We start from the raw sequence: 21,115 nt of genomic DNA, 5'->3' as shown, positions 1-21,115 counted from the left end.
TTTAATTCGAGTTTTTAAATCAAACTCGAATGTATTATACAAGATCTGCCTCGAACACAAATTTGAATGAATTTATCGCAACAGCTCAACTCATATACATCCTCGTATAAAAATGCAGGTTATTGTTACAATATAGATCGCCAAAAATCACTTCCGGACATACAAAATTAATGCTAACAATTCCAGATATTATATTGTACAAACCATACTCAAATATCACTATGCAATCTTTTGAAATAAAATAATATATTCCCTCATTTCTATATTAAAAGAAAATAAAATGTTTTCTTTTTCTGCATAGTCTCTTTTAAATCTCACTTTTTTATAAATATATTTAGCTTAATTTCTTATTTACCTACTATTTTTTATCTAAATAAATGACTGATAATTTATACGTAATTTACAAGAAAATCGTCGATAAGGCTGAATAAAAAGAAATAAAAAAGTATCATTTTATATTTTTCTTAAATATGTGTAAAAAACAATAAATATTCTAAAATGAAATACTAATTAATTAATGACGTGATAAAGGAGTCCCAATTCCATGGCGTTTAGTAGGAAATTTAAGAAACAAAATGCTACAAACAACCCCAACTCCAACAGGAACAGCAACTAATAAATCCTTAACCTCATCACTTGGTGTCGGACAAAAACAATTCACAACATTTTTATCAAACAATGCCACAGCTCCAAAAACCAACATAGATGCAAAACCATGTAATAAATCAATAAACCTCATCTTATAATTCTCATTTTGGTCCTCGGACAGCGTCACCGACCCGTCGATCACCCATAATCCCTTACTCGTAGCCATTCCGTAACGAACCTTGCCCCGTTCGTCGCGAAAACTATCGGTGAGACATAAAAGAAAGCAAGAAATTGCACATGTTGTTAATAGGGCTAATGTTAATGTTGTGCTGGTGGAGGTGTGACATTGGCCTTGATGTGTAAAAATTGGTGATAAAATTTGAAATGCAAGAACTGAACCTGTTGGTAAAAGTTTGGATAATTGTGTTGTTCCTTTAAATGTTTTTCTAATTGCTTTTTGTGTTGGCGTTTTTGACGGTTTTTGAATTGGGGTTACTGGATTTTCGAGAAGGGGTTGTTCAAGAATTGGTGTAGTGTCCATTACGAAGATCAATCGAATCAACCTACTATCGAGATTTAGAAGAGATTCCGAGAGATTTTTTTTTTTGTAAATTAGAGGGATATATGGGTATCTAGAATGATAATGTGCAAGTGTTAAAATTTAGTTTTTTTTTCCTTATATAAGGTGACAAAAAATGAAGAGGGGATTAAAATAGTAAATTGGTTTTTTTAGGAGTTAATGAAATGTAAATTAATGATGGTTAGTGTGTGAATTTATTGTTAGGGGGTTTCATTAAGGAGTAGTAAATTGGCTGTTAAGTTGTTTAAGTGATGGGTTAAACTAGCAATTTAGTACTAAAACATCTCTCCATCTATATTTAATAACAAAAACAGTAAATTAATTGCAATTCCTATAGTATAAAATATCATGACATTTAACGAATTTTTTTGAATTTGTATTCTTTTTGGATTTGAATTTGTTGCTGCTGGGTTGCCCTCAGACTCTATCCCTCTAAATCTCAATGGTCCAGAATGAAAAATGGGCCTATGACAAATATCTGATTCTACCATAATTTATTGGGATCTTTAAAAGAAAATTATATTTGTAAAATTTAACCTTAAAATTATATTATGAAAATTATATTTTTATATATTTTTTTACTCATTTGTGTTGCTTTCATGCTCCAAATCTCATTGCAGCAAAAAAAAAAGAAGGTTTGGGAGTCCTTTGAGTTCATTTTGAACTTGAGGGGGTCACATTCACAGTCTACACCGTTTATTGTAAAATGAATGGTGTAAATTAATTTGATTAAAATTGTACTTTTTTTATCTGTATCGTTCATTGTAAGATCGTGAACATGACTCCTCAAGTATAAAATGAATTTGAAGGAATTTTTATGCAAGAAAGATAACAAATGTAGACAATTTCAAACGTTTTTTAAAGACAATTTATAATTATTTTTAAAAATCTGTTTCTTAAATAGTTTTTGAAAAAATTTCAAACGGTTTTGAACAGTTCATAAAAAAACATTCAAAAACACAGTTTGCAACCGTTTTTAAAATAATTTTAATCCAATTTCAAAAATATATATAGCATTTTTATAAATTTAGAGAGTATGAATACAAATATTAAAAAATAGAATAAAAATAAATTTTTATTTTCAGAATATTATCTTACAAATAAACAAAAAGTATTTTTAACAATTTTTATAATTAGTTGATGGTACATAGATCCGTCATTGAAACTCCAATAGTGAATCACATGTCTCCATCACATGAGATTTTCTATTAAAACAACATGTATGCATCTCAATTAAGCTAAAGTAGTCATTTGCTATCAAACTGATAATATTACAAAGCAAAGAGTTGTCGTTGAAGGCATCCATTACAACCTTTAAAATAAAGGGAATTAGATTAGCTTCGCTTGCCATGATAATACTAACTTTAATCGCACGACTGCTACAGCTAGCAGCTATAACTTCATCGTTAAAGGACTTAATCACATTTTCTGTGACATATCTCTTCTTTTGAACATTAAAGACATCATCGATATTGACGCAAAACATACCGATATTTGGTGAAATCCGTCGTAAGATGGTGACTCTAATTGTTTTAGGATCCAAGTCGCTTGCATCGCAAAAAACAATTTCATCTCTAACGATGAAAAAAAACTACTCTTAATTTCGATTAGATCAGATCTAATGAAATTAAGATACTAGAATAGAAAATAATTTCTAGATCTAGACCATAAATGGCCAAAAAAGAAATTTTATTCAAAATTAAAGACAATAACTATGGAGAAAGATAAAAAGACTGAATATGAGAGATTAGGGAGGTGATTTTAGGCCAAGAATGGCCAAAAACCACCTCCCAAATGACAAAAAGAAGAAAACTTACTAGGGTTTGAGAGGTTTCTCAAAGAGAGAGACGGCTAGGGTTTTGGAGTTCCATAGTAATTTCTTTTAAGAACTTATCTTTACGCATTTCAATTAACAAAAATTATAGTTTAAATATCACCTAATAACTTAAATTTTGAAAGATATTAATTATTCAATATGATCTCTTACACGCATGAATGTATTAAAAATTATTAAACTATAGTTCAGGTAAAAGATACAAAAAAATCCTTATAATTTTTACAAAAGTACAGGTCAATCCTTTTATTTTTTTAGATATAAGTACGCCCTCTTTGTTTTCAAATAGAACAAATAACTCCTTTCATCCAACACCATTGGAAATACTCTTTAATGACGGACATGTCTCTCATAATCATATAAGAAACAAATTCAAAAATAATTTTAATGTTTAAAATATTTATCGAAAATTTGAGAGGTTAAGAGTCCTAAAAGTAAACTAAAAGGGTTTATTATTTCGATTTTAATGTTTTTTAATTTTAAAAACACGAGAGCTTAATTAAACCTAAAAAATAAAAAGATTGATCTGTACTTTTAAAAAAAAATCAAGATTTTTTTTTATCTTCTCCCTTAAATTTTCATCTACAAGTTTCAACTTTTGTACTTTTCAAATTTTTAGAATTTCTTATGATTTTTTTTAAAAGCTTTTGCACCATTACTATGAGAGTTTACTGTTTTCCTTTCTACAATGTAAACAAAAGATCCATTATTTGGACTCACCGCAACGACTTCATTTTCAAAAGTGAAAGGAGGAGCTCGGAAGAAATCATGCATTCTATTCGATCGATGGTATCATATATTGTTCAGGCGAAGAGATTCTTACAACTCTCCCAACCTGGTATCTTGCCTAAGACCGCTGTTTTCATTGGTTGGAACCCTCCTCCGCCTTCCTGGATCAAGCTAAACACGGATGGAGCTGTTCATGCTCCTATGAATAATGCAGCTGCTGGAGGAATTGCGAGGGATAACAATGGTAGATGGGCTTTCGGTTATAGCAGGTATATCGGCAGATGCAATGTGCTTCAAGCTGAGCTATGGGGTGCGGTTGACGGTTTAAATATTGCGTGGAATGAAGGATACAGAAAGGTGATTTTAGAGATGGATAGCAAAGTTGCGGTGGACTCGCTGGCGAGTAAAGACAATGGTATCAATGGCAATTCCAGCCTTTTCAATGCAGTTCGTAACCTCTTGGCTAGAAATTGGATCGTTCTCATTCGTCATACGTATAGAGAAGGTAATCGATGTACCGATTGGATGGCTAACTATGGTTTTACCCACTCTATAGGGTTGATGACTTACTCGGAAACCTTTTCAGGCATCTATCAGATTATTTCGGAAGATATCATTGGTGTTTCTATTCCTAGAATGTGTAGACCTTCCTAGTCTTTGGCCTTGGCCTCTCTCATTGATCAAAAAAAAAAGATCCATTATTTACTAGTACTGATCATTAAATTGACATTACTTTAAAAATACATCTCAAGTAAAACAGTGTATTCTTTAAACATTTTGCGGCACAAAAGTTCATATGCTCAATACAATCCTAATTCTATAGAAAATAATTAAAATTCATAAACAACAGCATAATCCTAAATATCACTCAACAATATGTCATTACATGCCACTTGTCTTATTATTATTGTATTTGGTTTCTATATATTACTCTAATTAGAATGACTTGGAAGACTTGACTTCATTTTTTTAAAAAGAAAATGGTCTAAATAATATTTAAGATAATTTCATAATTATAACGCAATTTTTTTTTTATATTTTTTGACATAGTAATAATGTTTAACTCCTCCCGTTTTATTAAAAAATTATATTTTAAATCCTACTCAGCTCGATCTGAATCAGTAGTGGAAGTAATAGCGAGTACAGAATATTAAACTGATAGTATTTAAAATGATTATTTTACTAAATAAAATGGGATAGAGAATATAATGAGATTACATTTTCAGAAAATCCAAAATAAATGAATAAGTTATTAATGTAGGGTCAGCATATTTAATTGGTGAAGAAAACACAGAACTGGGGCCTTTGATCAAACAATTTAGGTGAAGAAATTATGCCAAATGTTCAACTTTTTAGTTGCATTTTGATGTACACCCTTACCTCCCTTTTATTATTTCATTTTGGGAGTTGGCAATTTATTCAATTAATTTGTTACCCCTTCAATTTCTTTTATTGCAAAAGATACTCCCACCTCTTTTTTTAAAATAAAAAAAATTGCTGTCCATTGTAGAAAGATAATTAATTGTGCAAAATCTTTCAATTTTTCACTGTCATAAAAATATAAAAAATGAACTTGAAATACATTTAAAATATTTAATAAGCGAGCAAAGTATCAATTCGATCTTTCAATTTATGATTCAAGGTTAAATAATTTATTTTCAATTATTTTGATTAATTAAGGACACTATTCTCTATTTTTAGGTTATTAAGAAAAAAATTATAAAATACAAAAAAAATCAGAAGTCTAAATGACTTAATTTTATTCTTAATTAATTTAAATATAGAGTTTATTATTTCATTGATCTAAAAATAAAGAGTATTATTCTTAATTGATCAAATGACCGAAAATAAATTATTTAACCTTGAATAACAAGTGCAAGGACGACCCTTTAATATGTTATAAACTATTAAAATACTAAAGCTATTTTTTTATTATAACATTTATTAACTTTTAATCAATATTATTTTTATAGTAGTATTTATAAGTATGTGAAAATTATTTAAAATTATGTAATCAACTTTTTTTTTTTTATAAATTCCACTCTTTTAATATTTTATTATACCATCATTACAATTAATATTACAGGGTTAGAAAATTATGATTGTTGAATTATTCATTTTTGGTAGAAGTTTTATATATTATATTAATTTAGGGTGTTTTGACGGCTATTTTGTTTTTTAAAAATAAATATTACTTTGTCCAAATTTCATTATTGAATGAATCATGATTATTTTTATACAACGATCTAAAATGATAAATAAAGATAAAAATGAAATAATATTTTAAAAGTAATTTTCCAGCAGCTCGAAGCAGTCCGACTCTGTTCCTATAAATTGTTTATATGGTGGGCGAATTGTTGAATATCCGACTTTACCACGTATCCAATCCATTAACCACGTAAATAATCATGATATGTAATTTATTGGATAATCTATTATAGTTATATATATATATATATTTTATAATTAGTGTACCTTTTTTGTCCTGTTTAAGAAAATATATATTTCATTTTACTTTAACTTTTAAGTTATGCCTAAGAAGTTCATACCAAATTTTTACTCTTAACTGTAACATAATTTACAATTACATGAGATAAAATAAGAAAATTAACAATAATTGCTCATGTCAAGAGTCACCAGTATTAATTTTTTTTTTGATGAATCAGTATTAATTTCTTAATCCCTGTTTAGGCGGGAGTATATTTCAATAATGCAAACAATCAATCCGAATAGTATGATACCTATTTAGTATAGGGTTCATTAGGTTTTCTATACGGGTTTCATGTTGAATATTATGTGTGATGAAAATCTCACATTGGAAAGATATGAGTAGAATGTGGAATATATAAGTAGAATGGACTGCCTAATCTATTATCATAGGGTTTTGGGTTTGATGTGGTGTCCGGCCCACGGTTATATGATTACCATTTTGGGCATCATGAATGTATTATCCCATACGTTACGCTCAATTTGGACCAACATTTCAATTATGATACTCTCTCTTTAAGTCTTTCACATCTAAATTAATTCTCACTCAATTCGTATAGATTTCTTGCGGTAGTTAAATAATGGCTTGAAACTTTGAACGAGTTCATATACGAGTACGGTTTAATGTTTTTAGAGATTAATTGAATCGCAAATCTGAAAAACAAAAGCAAACTCAGTTCAAGATTTTTTTTATCTTAAATTCCAAACAAGCTAATGGGACATGTACATATAAATCGATAGATTATGCCAAAAAGAAAGGTCCCGACACATACCTATTTTTTTCAACGTGTTTGAAGTTTGAAGCTCATTATCAAAAATTAATGGTCCTACTATTAACAAATCAAATCATTTTCCAAGAAATAATGACAAAGAAAAGTAAAAGATTGATTTTCAATTGTCTTTTGGAGGTTGACTCTTGTGCTTACATTTCAAGCATCATTTCATTTGTTTAGCTTAATTGATCTCAAAAACTAAATAGAAAAAGTTAGTCTCAAATATTAAATATTACTCAGAATACATATTATTTAGTTTAACCCTAACACATACAATTTCTTTTAAGGAGACAAGAGGTGTTCAAGATGGAATTCAATATAAAATGATATATTTAATTTTTTTACGGTTCATACTGATATCTACTTTAATAGAATTCATTGTTTATGGAAGGTAAAACTCCAACATTAAATTTTAAACAATTGTATGTATAAATACAGTTTGCATTTACGCTTTTTATGTTGGAATTAGATAGACTTTTTTTTTACAAAAATAAAGCTTTAGTTTTAAATTGCAAACAGCTGCATAGTATTATTAATGGTTAATTTCATAAAAAATCATGACCTTTATACGAAATTTTATTTAATCACGATATTTAAAAGTTTCCATATAAAACCATGACCTTTCATTTTTTTTTCAAATCTATCATTTTAGTGTTTTTTTTTACTAAGTTCTTCATTAAACCATTAATTAAAGATCCAAAATATAAATCGACACCAAATACTATTATTTTTCGACTAGAGTATGTAGGATTAATAGTTTTTCGTCAGAAAAAATAAACCGAATTTTACTTTGGTGATAGATTTGAACAAAATGAAAGGTCGTGTCTTTAAATGCCAACTTTTAAAATTTGTGATTAAAATAAAATTTCATATAAAGGTCGTGATTTTTTATGCAATTAATCCTATTATTAACTTATAGACGTCTTGAAATTGCTATTTTATTTATTTATTAACAATTAAAAATGAATTCCGTACCTATCAATAAATGCTTATACAAATTTGGGTGCATCAATCATAATATTTTATTATATTATTAAAATGATATTGATGATATAATCTAATTAATTATGGTCTAAATATGCCAAAAATCACCAACTTTCGCATGTTTTACATATTTAACAAAAACTTTTAATTTCGGCAAAAAAATACACGAACTTTTCAATTTTTGCAATTAAGACACCGGCATCGTTTTGGATGTAAAACGGCACCGTTTTTCAAAAGAAACGCAAATGTGATCTAAATTGCAAAAATTGGAAAGTTCGAATACTTTTTTGCCAACATTAAAAATTTATGTTAAATATGCAAAACACGCGAAAATTGATGATTTTTAATACATTTAAGCCATTAGTTATTTATATTAAAAATTGAATAATGATATAAACATTATTAGTACACCGACGATATGATGAATAAATACTTTTATGACTTCTAAATTCCATTGAACTAAACAAATTCTATTATAACTAGAACTTCAGTAACTAACAGGATCCAATCCATGCATAAATCAAAGTCATTCTCAATAAATTCTCACTTTCACTTACTCTTACTCACTCCCATTGACTGCTTAATTTTCCAAATCTCAATCAAAACTCATCCGAACCATCCAAAATCTTCATGTCTTCATCTTCAAAAATCTCATTTTTCTTAACTTCAATTTTTTTTTTTGAGGGATTCTTAACTTCAATTATTTGCCTATATTTTAGCTTTTGATTAAAAAAAAAAACTTTTTTTTTTGCCTATATAAATATAAACACACCAAAAACAAATCAAAATCTCCAAATTTCAATTAAAAAATGTTACTCTTTATTTCACTTCTCATTCTTTCATTCCCCTCCACTCCACACTCTCTAAACCAAGAAGGCCTATTTCTCCAACGAGTCAAACTCGCTCTAACCGACCCAACTCACCAACTCACTTCTTGGGACAATCGTGACTCCACTCCATGCGACTGGTATGGTATCCAATGCGACCCGTCAACTCACCGAGTCATCTCCGTCGACCTTTCCAACTCACAACTCGCCGGTTCTTTCCCCACCTTTCTTTGCCGCCTCCCGAATTTAACGTCAATTTTTCTGTTCAACAATTCAATCAGCGGTTCTCTGCCGGCCCAAATTTCCGACTGTCAAAATCTTGAATCTTTAGACCTGAGTCAGAATCTTTTAGTTGGGACTATCCCTGAGTCGTTATCCGAGTTGAAAAATCTCAAGTTCTTGAATTTGGCGGCAAATAATTTAACCGGTGAAATTCCCGTTAAATTCGGTGAATTCAAGAATCTTGAGATTCTTTTGCTAGCGGGTAATTTTCTTAACGGAACTATACCGAGTCAGCTCAGTAATATATCTACACTTCAGCATCTTATACTTGCTTATAACCCGTTTCAACCGAGTCAAATTCCAACTCAGCTAGCTAATTTAACCAATCTTAAAGAACTTTGGCTTGCTGATTGTAGACTCTTTGGCCCAATTCCACCAGTTTTGAGTAGACTAACTCGGTTGGAGAATTTGGACTTGTCTGATAATTGGCTTACTGGGTCAATCCCGAGTTCGTTCTCTGAGTTCAAAAGTATAGTTCAGATTGAACTGTTTAATAACTCTTTGTCAGGTTCTTTATCAGTTGGATTTTCAAATTTGACAACTCTGAGAAGAATTGATGTTTCAATGAATCAGTTAGCCGGGTCGATTCCGAATGATTTGTGCGAGTTAGAACTCGAATCGTTGAACTTGTTTGAGAATAGACTTGAAGGTAAATTACCAGAGAGTATATCAAAGTCGCCAAATTTATATGAACTCAAGCTGTTTAACAACAAACTTACCGGTGAGTTACCGAGTCAACTCGGTTTAAACTCGCCTTTGAAGTCATTCGATGTGTCGTATAATAACTTTTCCGGTGGAATACCGAAGACTTTATGTGCAAAAGGGGAATTACAAGATCTTATTCTGATACACAATTCATTTTCCGGAAAAATTCCTGATAATCTCGGAAAATGTTACAGTCTAGGCCGAGCTCGGTTACGGAATAATCAGCTTTCTGGCGCAGTTCCTGTCGAGTTTTGGGGCCTTCCAGGAGTGTATTTGATTGATCTTATTGATAATTCTTTATCAGGGTATGTTTCAAATAAAATTTCCTCTGCTCAGAATCTTTCTGTTTTATTACTCTCAAACAATAAATTTTCCGGGAAAATTCCTGGAGAGATTGGTGTTCTTGGAAATTTGATTGAGTTTTCTGCTAGTAATAATATGTTTAATGGTTCGATTCCGGATAATTTTGTGAAATTGAATTTGTTAAATAGGCTTGTTCTTGATAATAATGAGTTATCCGGTGGATTCCCATCAGGAATTCAAGGTTTGCAGAGTTTAAACGAGCTTAATTTGGCAAATAATAAGTTATCAGGTGAAATCCCAGCTGAAATTGGAGATTTTCCGGTTCTTAATTATCTTGATCTTTCCGGGAATCGATTTTCCGGGAAAATCCCGCTTGAATTGCAGAAACTGAAGCTGAATATGTTAAACCTGTCAAACAATCTACTTTCTGGGGACATTCCTCCTCTTTTTGCCAAGGATATGTACAAGAACAGTTTTGTCGGAAATCCGGGTTTATGCAATGACTTGGACGGTCTTTGCCCTCGAGATCGCGGCGCGAAACAGCTGAGCTATTCGTGGATTCTTATATTAATTTTTACATTTTCCGGATTAGTTTTCATTGCTGGAGTTGGTTGGTTCTACTTCAAATTCAGGAATTTCAAGAAAAATTCCAAGAAAGTCGTTACTATTTTAAAATGGAGATCTTTTCATAAGCTCGATTTCAGCGAATTCGAGATTGCTAATTATCTTAACGAAGATAATGTGATCGGAAGTGGAGCTTCAGGAAAAGTCTATAAAGTTGTTCTAAGCAATGGTGAGACAGTTGCAGTAAAGAAACTACGCGGACCGACCAAGAAATACGATGATGCTAATGCCGATTCCGATTCCAACAAAGGCGAATTCGAAGCGGAAGTCGAAACGTTAGGGAATATTAGGCACAAGAACATTGTTAGATTATGGTGTTGTTGTAATACAGGAGACTGCAAAATTTTGGTGTATGAGTACATGCCAAATGGGAGCTTAGGTGATTTGCTGCATAGTACCAAAAGTGGATTGTTGGATTGGAAAACAAGGTATAAGATTGCATTAGATGCAGCTGAGGGATTATCTTATCTGCATCACGATTGTGTTCCTCCGATCGTTCATCGCGATGTGAAATCGAATAATATTTTGTTGGATGAAGAATTTGGTGCTAGAGTTGCAGATTTTGGAGTTGCTAAAGTTGTTCATGGAGTTAATAAGAGGATTGAATCCATGTCTATGATTGCTGGTTCATGTGGTTACATTGCGCCAGGTATGTATATTTATCTAGTCATATGTTTCACCATTTCATTTTTTTTTTTCTGCAAATGCATTTAATTAATGTTTCTTTTGTTAAAAAATCAAACTTAAACGAAAAATAAATTCTTCTATAAGACCGAACCAAACTAGATTTATTAGTCCTTGATAGTTATTTAATTTGATTCGGTTTTTACACACTACTAGTGACTATATTGACTCACGATTTTGACTCGATTTGATTAACTTAGTTGGTGTTATTTTGGTGCAGAATATGCATACACTCTAAGGGTGAATGAGAAGAGTGACATCTATAGTTTTGGAGTAGTCATATTAGAATTGGTGACAGGCAAATTACCAATAGATCCACAATTTGGAGAAAAGGACTTGGTGAAGTGGGTTTACACCACTTTGGATCAAAAAGGAGTAGATCATGTAATTGATTCAAAACTTGATTCAGTTTACAAGAATGAAATTTGTAGGGTTCTTGATGTCGGTCTAAGGTGCACGAATTCGCTCCCGATAAACCGCCCGTCGATGCGAAGAGTAGTGAAATTCTTGCAAGAGATTGCTAATGTAGAGAAGAAGAGTAAATCAAGCAAAAAAGATGGGACATTGTCTCCATATTATTATGAAGAAGCTTGTGATGAAGTGTAGTTAGAGGAATTAATTTAGTTGAAAAAACATAAATTAAAAGTTAGATGGTGAAGTTTCATTTGCCTATTAGTGTTTGATTTCATGGGGCAAAGGGAATTATTGATTGTAATGTGATGGATGTTGTCTTAGGCTACATTAATACCATACTAGTATAGATTAAGACATTAATGAAATTAATCATATCTTTTCATTAGTAGGCTACTAGCTTTCACCAATAAATTCAAGGTTCAAAATGAATTTAATTTTTAAAAATTAAAGTGATATTTTTGATCAAGAAAATAAAAGTAGTTGATCTATAAAATGTGATAATTTTGGATTTAATTATAGTTAGACGAATAATAATTAATTTTTAAAAAGTGAAGTAGAAATTAGCAATTTTGATTTAAATTAGTAATGATTTGTTATAATTAGCCTTTTTTTAACCCGATTTTGTATATCTATTTTTTCCTTGATAGTTTAAACATCTTGGGCAATGATTTAATCTATAAATATAGCATTTTAGAGCTTTAGAATCGTGTCTAGAAATGCGAGTAAAACACTAAATACTGAATTTGGTAAAAATAACTAACTGAAAGTTCAAAATGGCAGGACAAGTTTGATAATTTAACAAAAAAACAAAGGATCGATTCACCTCTTTAACTTGGCACAAAATATTAAAAAATAATTCTCAAGAGAACCTGATCAAGAACAAAACCGATTTAAAAGCCCCTCTTTCGGTCTTACCTTCTTGCGTGAAACACACTCTCTATTATGACATAAAAAAAAGTTCGCCTATTTTTTCATTTTATTTTCAAATTAGAATTTAATGATTTTCAAATATAAATTATTAGCCTTTATATTTTAAAACTTCAAAAGTCATATCAATTTTTAAATAAAAATTAAGGAGTCATTTAACCTCATATCTCATCTTCTTCCCCATATTTCACCAATGCAGATCACCAACATCACCTTACCACCGCCATCAACTTTATCATTTATCGGTTTCTCCACCAACAACACTTGAGGACAGACGAACAAACTGTTGAGACCAGCAAATGGACCGATCGAATAAATCTATAATTTAGTCGGTTCGGTTAAAATTGAAAAAATACATTGAAAACAAAAACATTGAATTTTTGGTCAAATTAATTAATTTGAATAATTCAAATTTCAAATCAATCTGATAATAAAAATCAAGACTATTAAATTTTAAAATTAAACCGATTGAAAGACACTGATTTGATGGATTAAATTAGTCGGTTATATATTTTGCTCACTCATATTTGCACAAAACACTATTTGCAGAGAAAAGGCTTTAAAAGCTCTGCTCTTTTTGTCAAGAAAATGACAATATGTCCGATCAAAATTGACCAAGTATACAATCCCAAAAATATTTATTGCTCTGTTTTATTTATTTTAATTTAAGTTTTTTTAGCATTTTAATTTCCTAAACATATAAAGAAAATGCTGAGATGAACATTAAGTTGTACAAATAAATGAATTTACTTTCATTTAAGGTTTTTTTGTTTGTTTGAGAAATTCATTCAATAATAACACTTTCTAAGTTTTTTGAAAATAAATTTAAAGTTCCTTCTATCCTTTGTGGGCTAGTAGAACAAAACACATCTAGCCTTAGTTTTGGCCTTTGGCCCATCGGTTTACACGTGCGTGGAAAAATCCTTTGAGAATATTATGGTTAATGACAAATTGTATTACTAACTTTTTCATTCATAATATAATTATAATGTAAATATTTAATTTTGAATTGATTTTAAGATATTCAAACTATTAATTTTTTCACAATTTGATGATTAAATTTTAATTTATTTCAATTCTGTTACTAAATTTTAATTTATTCCAATCGAAGATCTATAGAAAAAAATTCATACATGGCAGTCACATTTTACTTTCATTTTGCCAAGATACTAGACGTATATATATAGTTTGACAGTAAGTTTCCGCTAAATTAAAATTATGTACAAGTGACAAATTTTTAAAAATATATAAATGAAAAATAATTCGGCTACCACATCAGTATTTTGACCGAAAAACCTGTATTGAGATAAAATTAAAATATTAATAACTAAATTAAAATGAATCAAAGTCTGGTAATCAAAATGCAAAGAAGCGTAGTTTTTTTTTATATATAATTTAGGGGGGGGAGTGAGGCTCGAACTTGAGCCTTCTTTACCAAGATGCCTGTGGCTATTACCACTGTGCTACAAGAGCATTGGCTAAAGAAACGTAGTTTTCCCAATTGACCAATAAGCTGTACCTTAAATGGTATAAGCGCTGAGCAGCAAACTGTTAGGTCGTGGGTTCATTTCCTCTCACAAACGCTCCCCTCTCCAAATTATCAAAAAATAAAATTTTTAGTTGGATCGCTGCCATGTGGAGGAGTCCGATACAATACAAATGCACACTATTACCAATTTAATTTTAATAATTTAAGTATTAATTTTAGATTTTTACAAAATCAAAGATTTTTGTTTATTCTGAGTAGTGCAATATATCCCTCCTTTTTAACCCACCTTGTTTAACCCACCTGGCGTGGCAACAAACTAGTGGATGCATTAAAAGTTGTTTTTTGAGATATACACTTTTGGAGGGTAATTAGACGAATTAAATGCTGTCACGTAAGGAGAGACAATGAAGAAAGTATAAAATGGTGAATTAAATAACATTTTTCTTTAAATTTATAAATAGTTTCCGATAGATTAGCACCATGTTAGAGTTGGTTTGTAAGAGTGAAACCTTGATGCCGAGTAAGAGTGAAACCTTGATGCTGAGACTAAGTATATTCAAAAGAGGAAATGGAAGTGGTATTAGCACTCTTTTATCTTTTCACTTTATGTTTCATATCTCACATTCATTATATCATTTATTTTATCCTTTTATCAAACTTATTTTTTTATGTCATTGAGACATGAGACCTAGACTAAATAGTTACGATTTTGTAATGTATTTTTAAAATTTTCGATTTCGAGTCTCAATAGGACAAGTTTTTTAATGCCATTAAATTTGAAAAACCTAGCTACTAATTACTAAATGTTAACGTAATTAGATTCTATATTTGATAAAAAGAAAATAAAAAATATTAATTTAGCATTTATTAGGAAAAAAAAAAAGGAATACGATCATTGGGAAAAGAAAGGACAGAAAGAAGAATAAGAATATTTGTCGAGGAAGTCCCACATATTCCCATGGCACAACTCAGGTCATGAAACACGATGCAGAGAAGAAAATAATAATTAATATTGATTTTATAATTAAGTGATAATCTCAGAAATTTTTCATGCAGTTACACTTTATCTAAACATTGCTTGATAAACTCTTAATTTTGTCTCTTTAATATCATTAAACTATTCAAAATTACATTTTTATATAAAACTAATTGCTGTGCACATTTAAATTCAGACTAATACATTTCATTAAACTATTTAAAATTACATTTTTATATAAAACTACTTGTAGTGCACACTAAATGCATACTAATACATACTTCCATTTCATACTATACTCCACCCTTACATCGATATGAGTTGCAATAAAATAGTAAAATTAGTAATTTCTAATCAAATATGTACTAATTTTAATTATAGCAACAATTACTTACAAATATAATGACTATAATTTTTATATAAAAAATCAATTTTCTAAGATTTTAATTGAGGATGTATTTTATTAGCGAAACAGCTTGATAATTTTTTTTATTTTTTCATAAAAAAATATGTGAACCAAAAAGTACATGTGTTAGTATACAATATTTATTCTACATCAGAGCACCATGTTTAATATTCATTTTTTTTTAAAAAAATTCTTATAAATACACATGTTTCAATTTCGATTGAATGAAATTTGACGAATTAAAAAACAACAACAATTATCTGTTACATCTTAATCAAATAGTACTTACTACATTTGGAGCTATTGAATCAACTCACCGGCCTATTTCCGAATTTTACAATCGAACCGGTTAGATCGGTCGGAGTTTAACATAGCATTTTGTACTATAATAAAACGATCCACCAGCTCATTAGAGTGTCAATACATTGCTCGCACCTCCAGCAGACATGTGTAATGGAAATCTCAAAATTAAAAATAAGAATAATTAATAGTTAAATATAGCCATAGAGAGAGACATCTAATTTACTGTGAGAGTGAGGTTTCTTGCTCTACATGAAAAGTCTACGTGAAGAAATAAATTTATGGTTGGCTCTTGATATATTTCTGTTTCTCTAAATTCATCAGAAAATTAATTCATATGATATATGATATGATTTTATATTAAAAACTGTAGCTTTGTATACACTCTAGGGTGACATTAGACCTGAATATCTCCCTCTAAAATATCTAATGTGGTGATTGCCCCATCTCCACTCGACCAATTTGATAAAAATCTTTGAATTTTTTTAATTAATATTTTAGTTTCTAAAGTATAATTTCAAGAAAATCACAAAGCTACCTTTAGACAGAGTAAAAAAGACCCGAAAACTGCATTTATTCTCCTACAAGTTTTCACACATATGCATATACCACAAATCTCAACTAAACTTGCAATTCAAGTAACCCTAATATAATTATGTACACATCATATTTTATAAGCAATAAGAATTTATCTACTAATATTGATAGCTCACTACTAGTCATGTTTAATTTTGTTTTTCGAGAATTGACAAATATATATACACAGCGGCTCGTTTGGAACTGACATAGCGATGTATTGCGCCAAATATGATAAATCTGATATACGTGTATATTTCACGTCAGATTATTAACCACGCTATAAATGAGTCATATAAATATATCTGGTAACGCTTGAAAAGATGATAGACTAAACTGACAAAATTTAAAGGATATAACACATGACAGCATGTATATATTTTATGTGTTACATTTATATAGATATAATTTTTTCTTTTCTTGTTTATATATTATAGTTTTAAGAACACCAACTTTATTTTCCACCTCATTTTTTATTTATTTTTCAAGTCACATGCCAAGGACTAAAAAAGCGAAGAAGAGGATTTTAATTAATTCCTTCCCTAGCCTTAAGAACAAATGTCTTTGAGGGCCAACATGCTTTAGAAGAGACAAACTTGTTTTCTTTTTCTTTTATCATCTTCTCAAAATCTTGCTTCTCTCTCTTGCATGGTTTTTTGTTTTTCTAGAGAGAGAAAGCAAAGAAAGAATTAGGGTTTGATATTGTGGAATTAGGGTTTATGATCAAAAATTGGAAATGACTTGGTGCAATGATTGTAGTGATGTTCAAACAATTGAAAGAAGCTCTCCTGCTAAAATTATTAGTAATTCAAATTTTCTTGCTCAAAAACACAAAGAAAGCTTGCTTAGATCCTGTCCTTCATGTGGTCATCAAATCAAATGCCAAGACCAGGTTCTCCATTTTCTATCAATTAATTAAGTTCATATATTTTTCAGATAATTATCACTTCCGATGCTATAATGGTTTTACGGTTTTTGCGACTACTGAACTATATTTTTTTTATAAAACAGTTACTATCTTTTCATTTATATTTTAATAATTGAACTTTTATTTTTACATTAACGGAAGGTTATTATAGTAGTTCAGACTAAAGAAATGCCTACATGGTAAAAGGTGTGTCGGATAATCATATAAATGTCTATTGTCATATAAATATTTTTGATCTAAATTGCTATAATAACCTTCCGTTTATCTAAGAATGAAAGTTCAATTATCAAAACGTAACAAATGATTCTATAAAAGTAACTGTAAATTTTTCTAACCGAATATTATAAAGTTAAAATTATCATTTTTCTTCTAAATTTCTAACTTTATTGTTTTTCTATGATATTTTATTTACATTTTACTGAAACCCTCTTATAATGGATTTCAGTCATCTAATAACTAAAAGTCAAAGCAAAATAATAAATTTTAAACTTCAAGACAAAAAATAATAATTTTTGGATAAATTTTAGGAATAGTAGTATTAATAAATAGTAATAATTGTATGTGTGTGTGGATATAGGCAAGAATCCATGATTTGCCAGGGCTACCAGCTGGAGTAAAATTTGATCCGACGGATCAAGAGCTGCTTGAGCATTTGGAAGGGAAGGTGAAGTGTGATGCTCGTAAACTTCATCCTCTAATTGATGAGTTTATCCCTACCATTGAAGGAGAGAATGGAATTTGCTATACTCATCCTCAAAAGTTGCCAGGTAATCATCCGATTCATATTCATATTCATATTTTATATTGTTTCTTATTCCGGATTGGATTTCGTTAGAAATCCGGATCGTATTATATTCGTATGACCGATATTGTTTTTCTTCTCCCCGCCTTGAGCCGTACCTTTAGAGTGCCTTGTGCCTCTTTTTGTGCGTAAGCTCTTGAAGCTTGGAGGTTTGTCACTTCTTATGGCTTAATATATTTTTCATTCATAAAAGAATTCTTATAATTAATTATATGATCCTATGTAATCATATGATCAATCATTAGGGTCATTGTAAGTTTTAAACTAAAAGAGTACGAAAATGAAAATAATTCAAAATGCTCGTCTCCGTCAAGCATGATAATACACGGATGTTGCACAAAAACTTCTCGAGTCCTATGTTTTAATGTTTTGTTTTCCGTGCTACATAGTACTACTAGTAGTTAATCTATCTTCCTCTCTTGAAGATAACCCACCAACTAACTAACCTTATGGCAACATGAAAACTTATATTGCATTTGGCAATAGATCATATCTTAGAAGAAAACCCATCACCAAGAAATGAAGAAACCCTCCAACTAACCCTAATTTTGCATAGTATAATAACTCTTACAAGCATTAATTTTCCAATTATAGCATAACAATATATACACATTTGCTTCTTTCAATTAAAATTTACATCACTTTTTGCTTTTCAAATGACATAATACCTAACATTCATTTATCAAACAACGAGAGACTTTCCGATTCATCGGACCAAATTTACCTATATGGCAATTCGTTAGCCAAGGCGCATTGACAATTTGTCAGAATTTGGTCTGAATTGATCGGATAACCTCTCAGTTTTTGAAAAATAAATATTAACTATCAAAATGTAACAAATGAAATGTCGGTAATCGTAAATAATCATAATTTCTTGCAGGAGTAAGCAAAGACGGGCTAGTTCGCCATTTCTTCCATAGACCTTCAAAAGCATACACAACAGGAACAAGAAAAAGAAGAAAAGTACACACAGACACAGAAGGTGGTGAGACAAGATGGCACAAAACAGGCAAAACCAGACCAGTTTTTGTCACTGCAAAAATCAAAGGATACAAGAAAATTCTAGTTCTCTACACAAACTATGGCAAACAAAAAAAACCAGAAAAAACCAATTGGGTAATGCATCAGTATCATCTTGGTAATAATGAAGAAGAAAAAGATGGTGAACTTGTTGTCTCCAAAATATTCTACCAAACACAACCTAGACAATGTGCTTCAATCATGAAATTAGATTCAATTTCTTCAAAATTGAAAGGGCAAAATGGTCATGATCAAGATTCTAATGAGAATAATTCTTCTCTTGTTGAGTATTATAGTCCTTCTTTTATAAATTTTGATCAAGGTGGTCAAATTACTAGACCAAATAACCCTCTCCCACATTTTGGAGTTCATGATGGATCTTCTTTTATCCCTTGAAAACTAAATTATGGACGGAGAAGGCTGCATGCATGCATGGAAAAGGTGGTAAGTATATTATGAAATATAAATTAAATAAAATATATATTATATACTGTAATGTTGTTAGTATATTGGGGCAAAAAGGGAATAACATGGAAAAAAGGATAGGAGTCAGATTCTTCAGTGTTAAAAATTTGAAGATCATTTGGCTATATAATTTTTCCTTTTTTTTGTTTTTTGTTTTTGAAAATAATTATTTTTACATATTTTGGATGTATAATGCTTAAATGCATGGTTTGTACAGTGTGAGAGGAAGATTGGAAGATGTAAAATTGACCCATTTAATTGTTTGAGAATATTAACTTTGGAAGCTGTACAAAGATGATTCTTACCTTCAATATTTCAACTTCCTGCATGTGCATGTTCTCACACCTTTTTCATCTTATATTGCTGATTATGTTGTAATAATGTAATTCACATTAATTTTTTTTCCAAAAATAACAATATATAAATAAAAAGAAGAATGACCATCTCATGAAGAAAATGAGCCATTCTTTGAAACAAATATAGCAATGTGAACTTTGTGGCTATTATAAGAGCCATCCAAATACATATTCGTTTAACAAATTAAATTATTCAAAACTTGAATAATTTGCTAAACAAACGGTAGCACGAAATATAGAATACAATATTAAGAAAAATACTTACCAATAATAACCATTGACATAACAAAAGTTGTACCTTATGAGTGTAAATGTAACATGTTGTAAACGTAGATGAAGGGGTCATCCAGAAAGAATTCTCTCAACATATTATACCTAATCATATATTTTGAAAAATAAAAAAAACATTTTAAAATAAGCATACCTGATACTGGAGCAATCTTCCCGAATTATTTATTTGATTTTTGTGGTACGCATAGCCGATAGTAGAGGAGTTCCGCCAATTGAAAATGGAGAGTAAAAATGGTTTGGGAGGCCTCTCGTTTAGAAATATATGTCAAAAAAAAAACAGAAACAAAGAAAATATTAGTCATTGTATTTTATAAATTAATATTATTTTTAACATGTAGACTGATTTATATACACCCATAAAGGGGAACTGATGATGAAGATATAAAGAATATTGTCTTCAATCGTAATATCCATAAAAATCACGTAAGATATTATAAAAAACTAAAAGACACATTATAAATATTATGTAGGATCATTGAAGGATTCAAAATACGTACCTTACATCTATAATTCCTTTTAGCTCTAATAACTAAAATTATTTGCAATTGTTGAAGAAACAACAGATTTATTGACAGTAATTAAAACTCATCAAGCTGAGATTACTTTAACTTTTGTTTGTGTTTTGTATGGGAATCAATCATAAATATTAATAAACACACAGTTATAAATTAAAGTTATTTTTTAACAAATATAAATTAAAGTAATGAGTGGTTCAGTTATAGGCAGAAACAACCATATCATTAAAAAAGTTTCAGATATAGAAAG

General features: G+C 29.8%; 3 protein-coding genes across 3 annotated transcripts; 2 read left to right on the top strand and 1 right to left on the bottom strand.

The window, feature by feature from the left end:
• Nucleotides 1-514: 514 nt before the first annotated feature.
• Nucleotides 515-1,129, bottom strand: LOC126655538 (protein DMP7). The gene has a single exon (XM_050349761.1). The coding sequence runs from the start codon at nucleotides 1,127-1,129 to the stop codon at nucleotides 515-517; it is 615 nt and encodes a 204-aa protein (XP_050205718.1).
• A 7,652-nt stretch (nucleotides 1,130-8,781) lies between these two features.
• On the top strand, nucleotides 8,782-12,199 carry LOC126656317 (receptor-like protein kinase HSL1). Its single transcript, XM_050350856.2, has 2 exons — nucleotides 8,782-11,365; nucleotides 11,621-12,199. Exons 1-2 carry the CDS (start codon nucleotides 8,785-8,787, stop codon nucleotides 12,004-12,006), a joined length of 2,967 nt encoding a protein of 988 aa, XP_050206813.1. The 5' UTR covers nucleotides 8,782-8,784; the 3' UTR covers nucleotides 12,007-12,199.
• Nucleotides 12,200-17,018: 4,819 nt separating this feature from the next.
• LOC126654819 (NAC domain-containing protein 73) lies at nucleotides 17,019-20,031 on the top strand. The gene is made up of 3 exons (XM_050348817.2): nucleotides 17,019-17,380; nucleotides 17,994-18,183; nucleotides 19,099-20,031. The coding sequence occupies exons 1-3, from the start codon at nucleotides 17,225-17,227 to the stop codon at nucleotides 19,632-19,634; spliced, it is 882 nt and encodes a 293-aa protein (XP_050204774.1). The 5' UTR covers nucleotides 17,019-17,224; the 3' UTR covers nucleotides 19,635-20,031.
• Nucleotides 20,032-21,115: the final 1,084 nt, after the last annotated feature.

The sequence above is a fragment of the Mercurialis annua genome, linkage group LG7, assembly GCF_937616625.2.
Source record: "Mercurialis annua linkage group LG7, ddMerAnnu1.2, whole genome shotgun sequence".
NCBI lineage: Eukaryota > Viridiplantae > Streptophyta > Magnoliopsida > Malpighiales > Euphorbiaceae > Mercurialis > Mercurialis annua.
The sequence above is the reverse complement of the archived record's forward strand: the minus strand, read 5'-3'. Positions and strand labels throughout refer to the sequence as shown.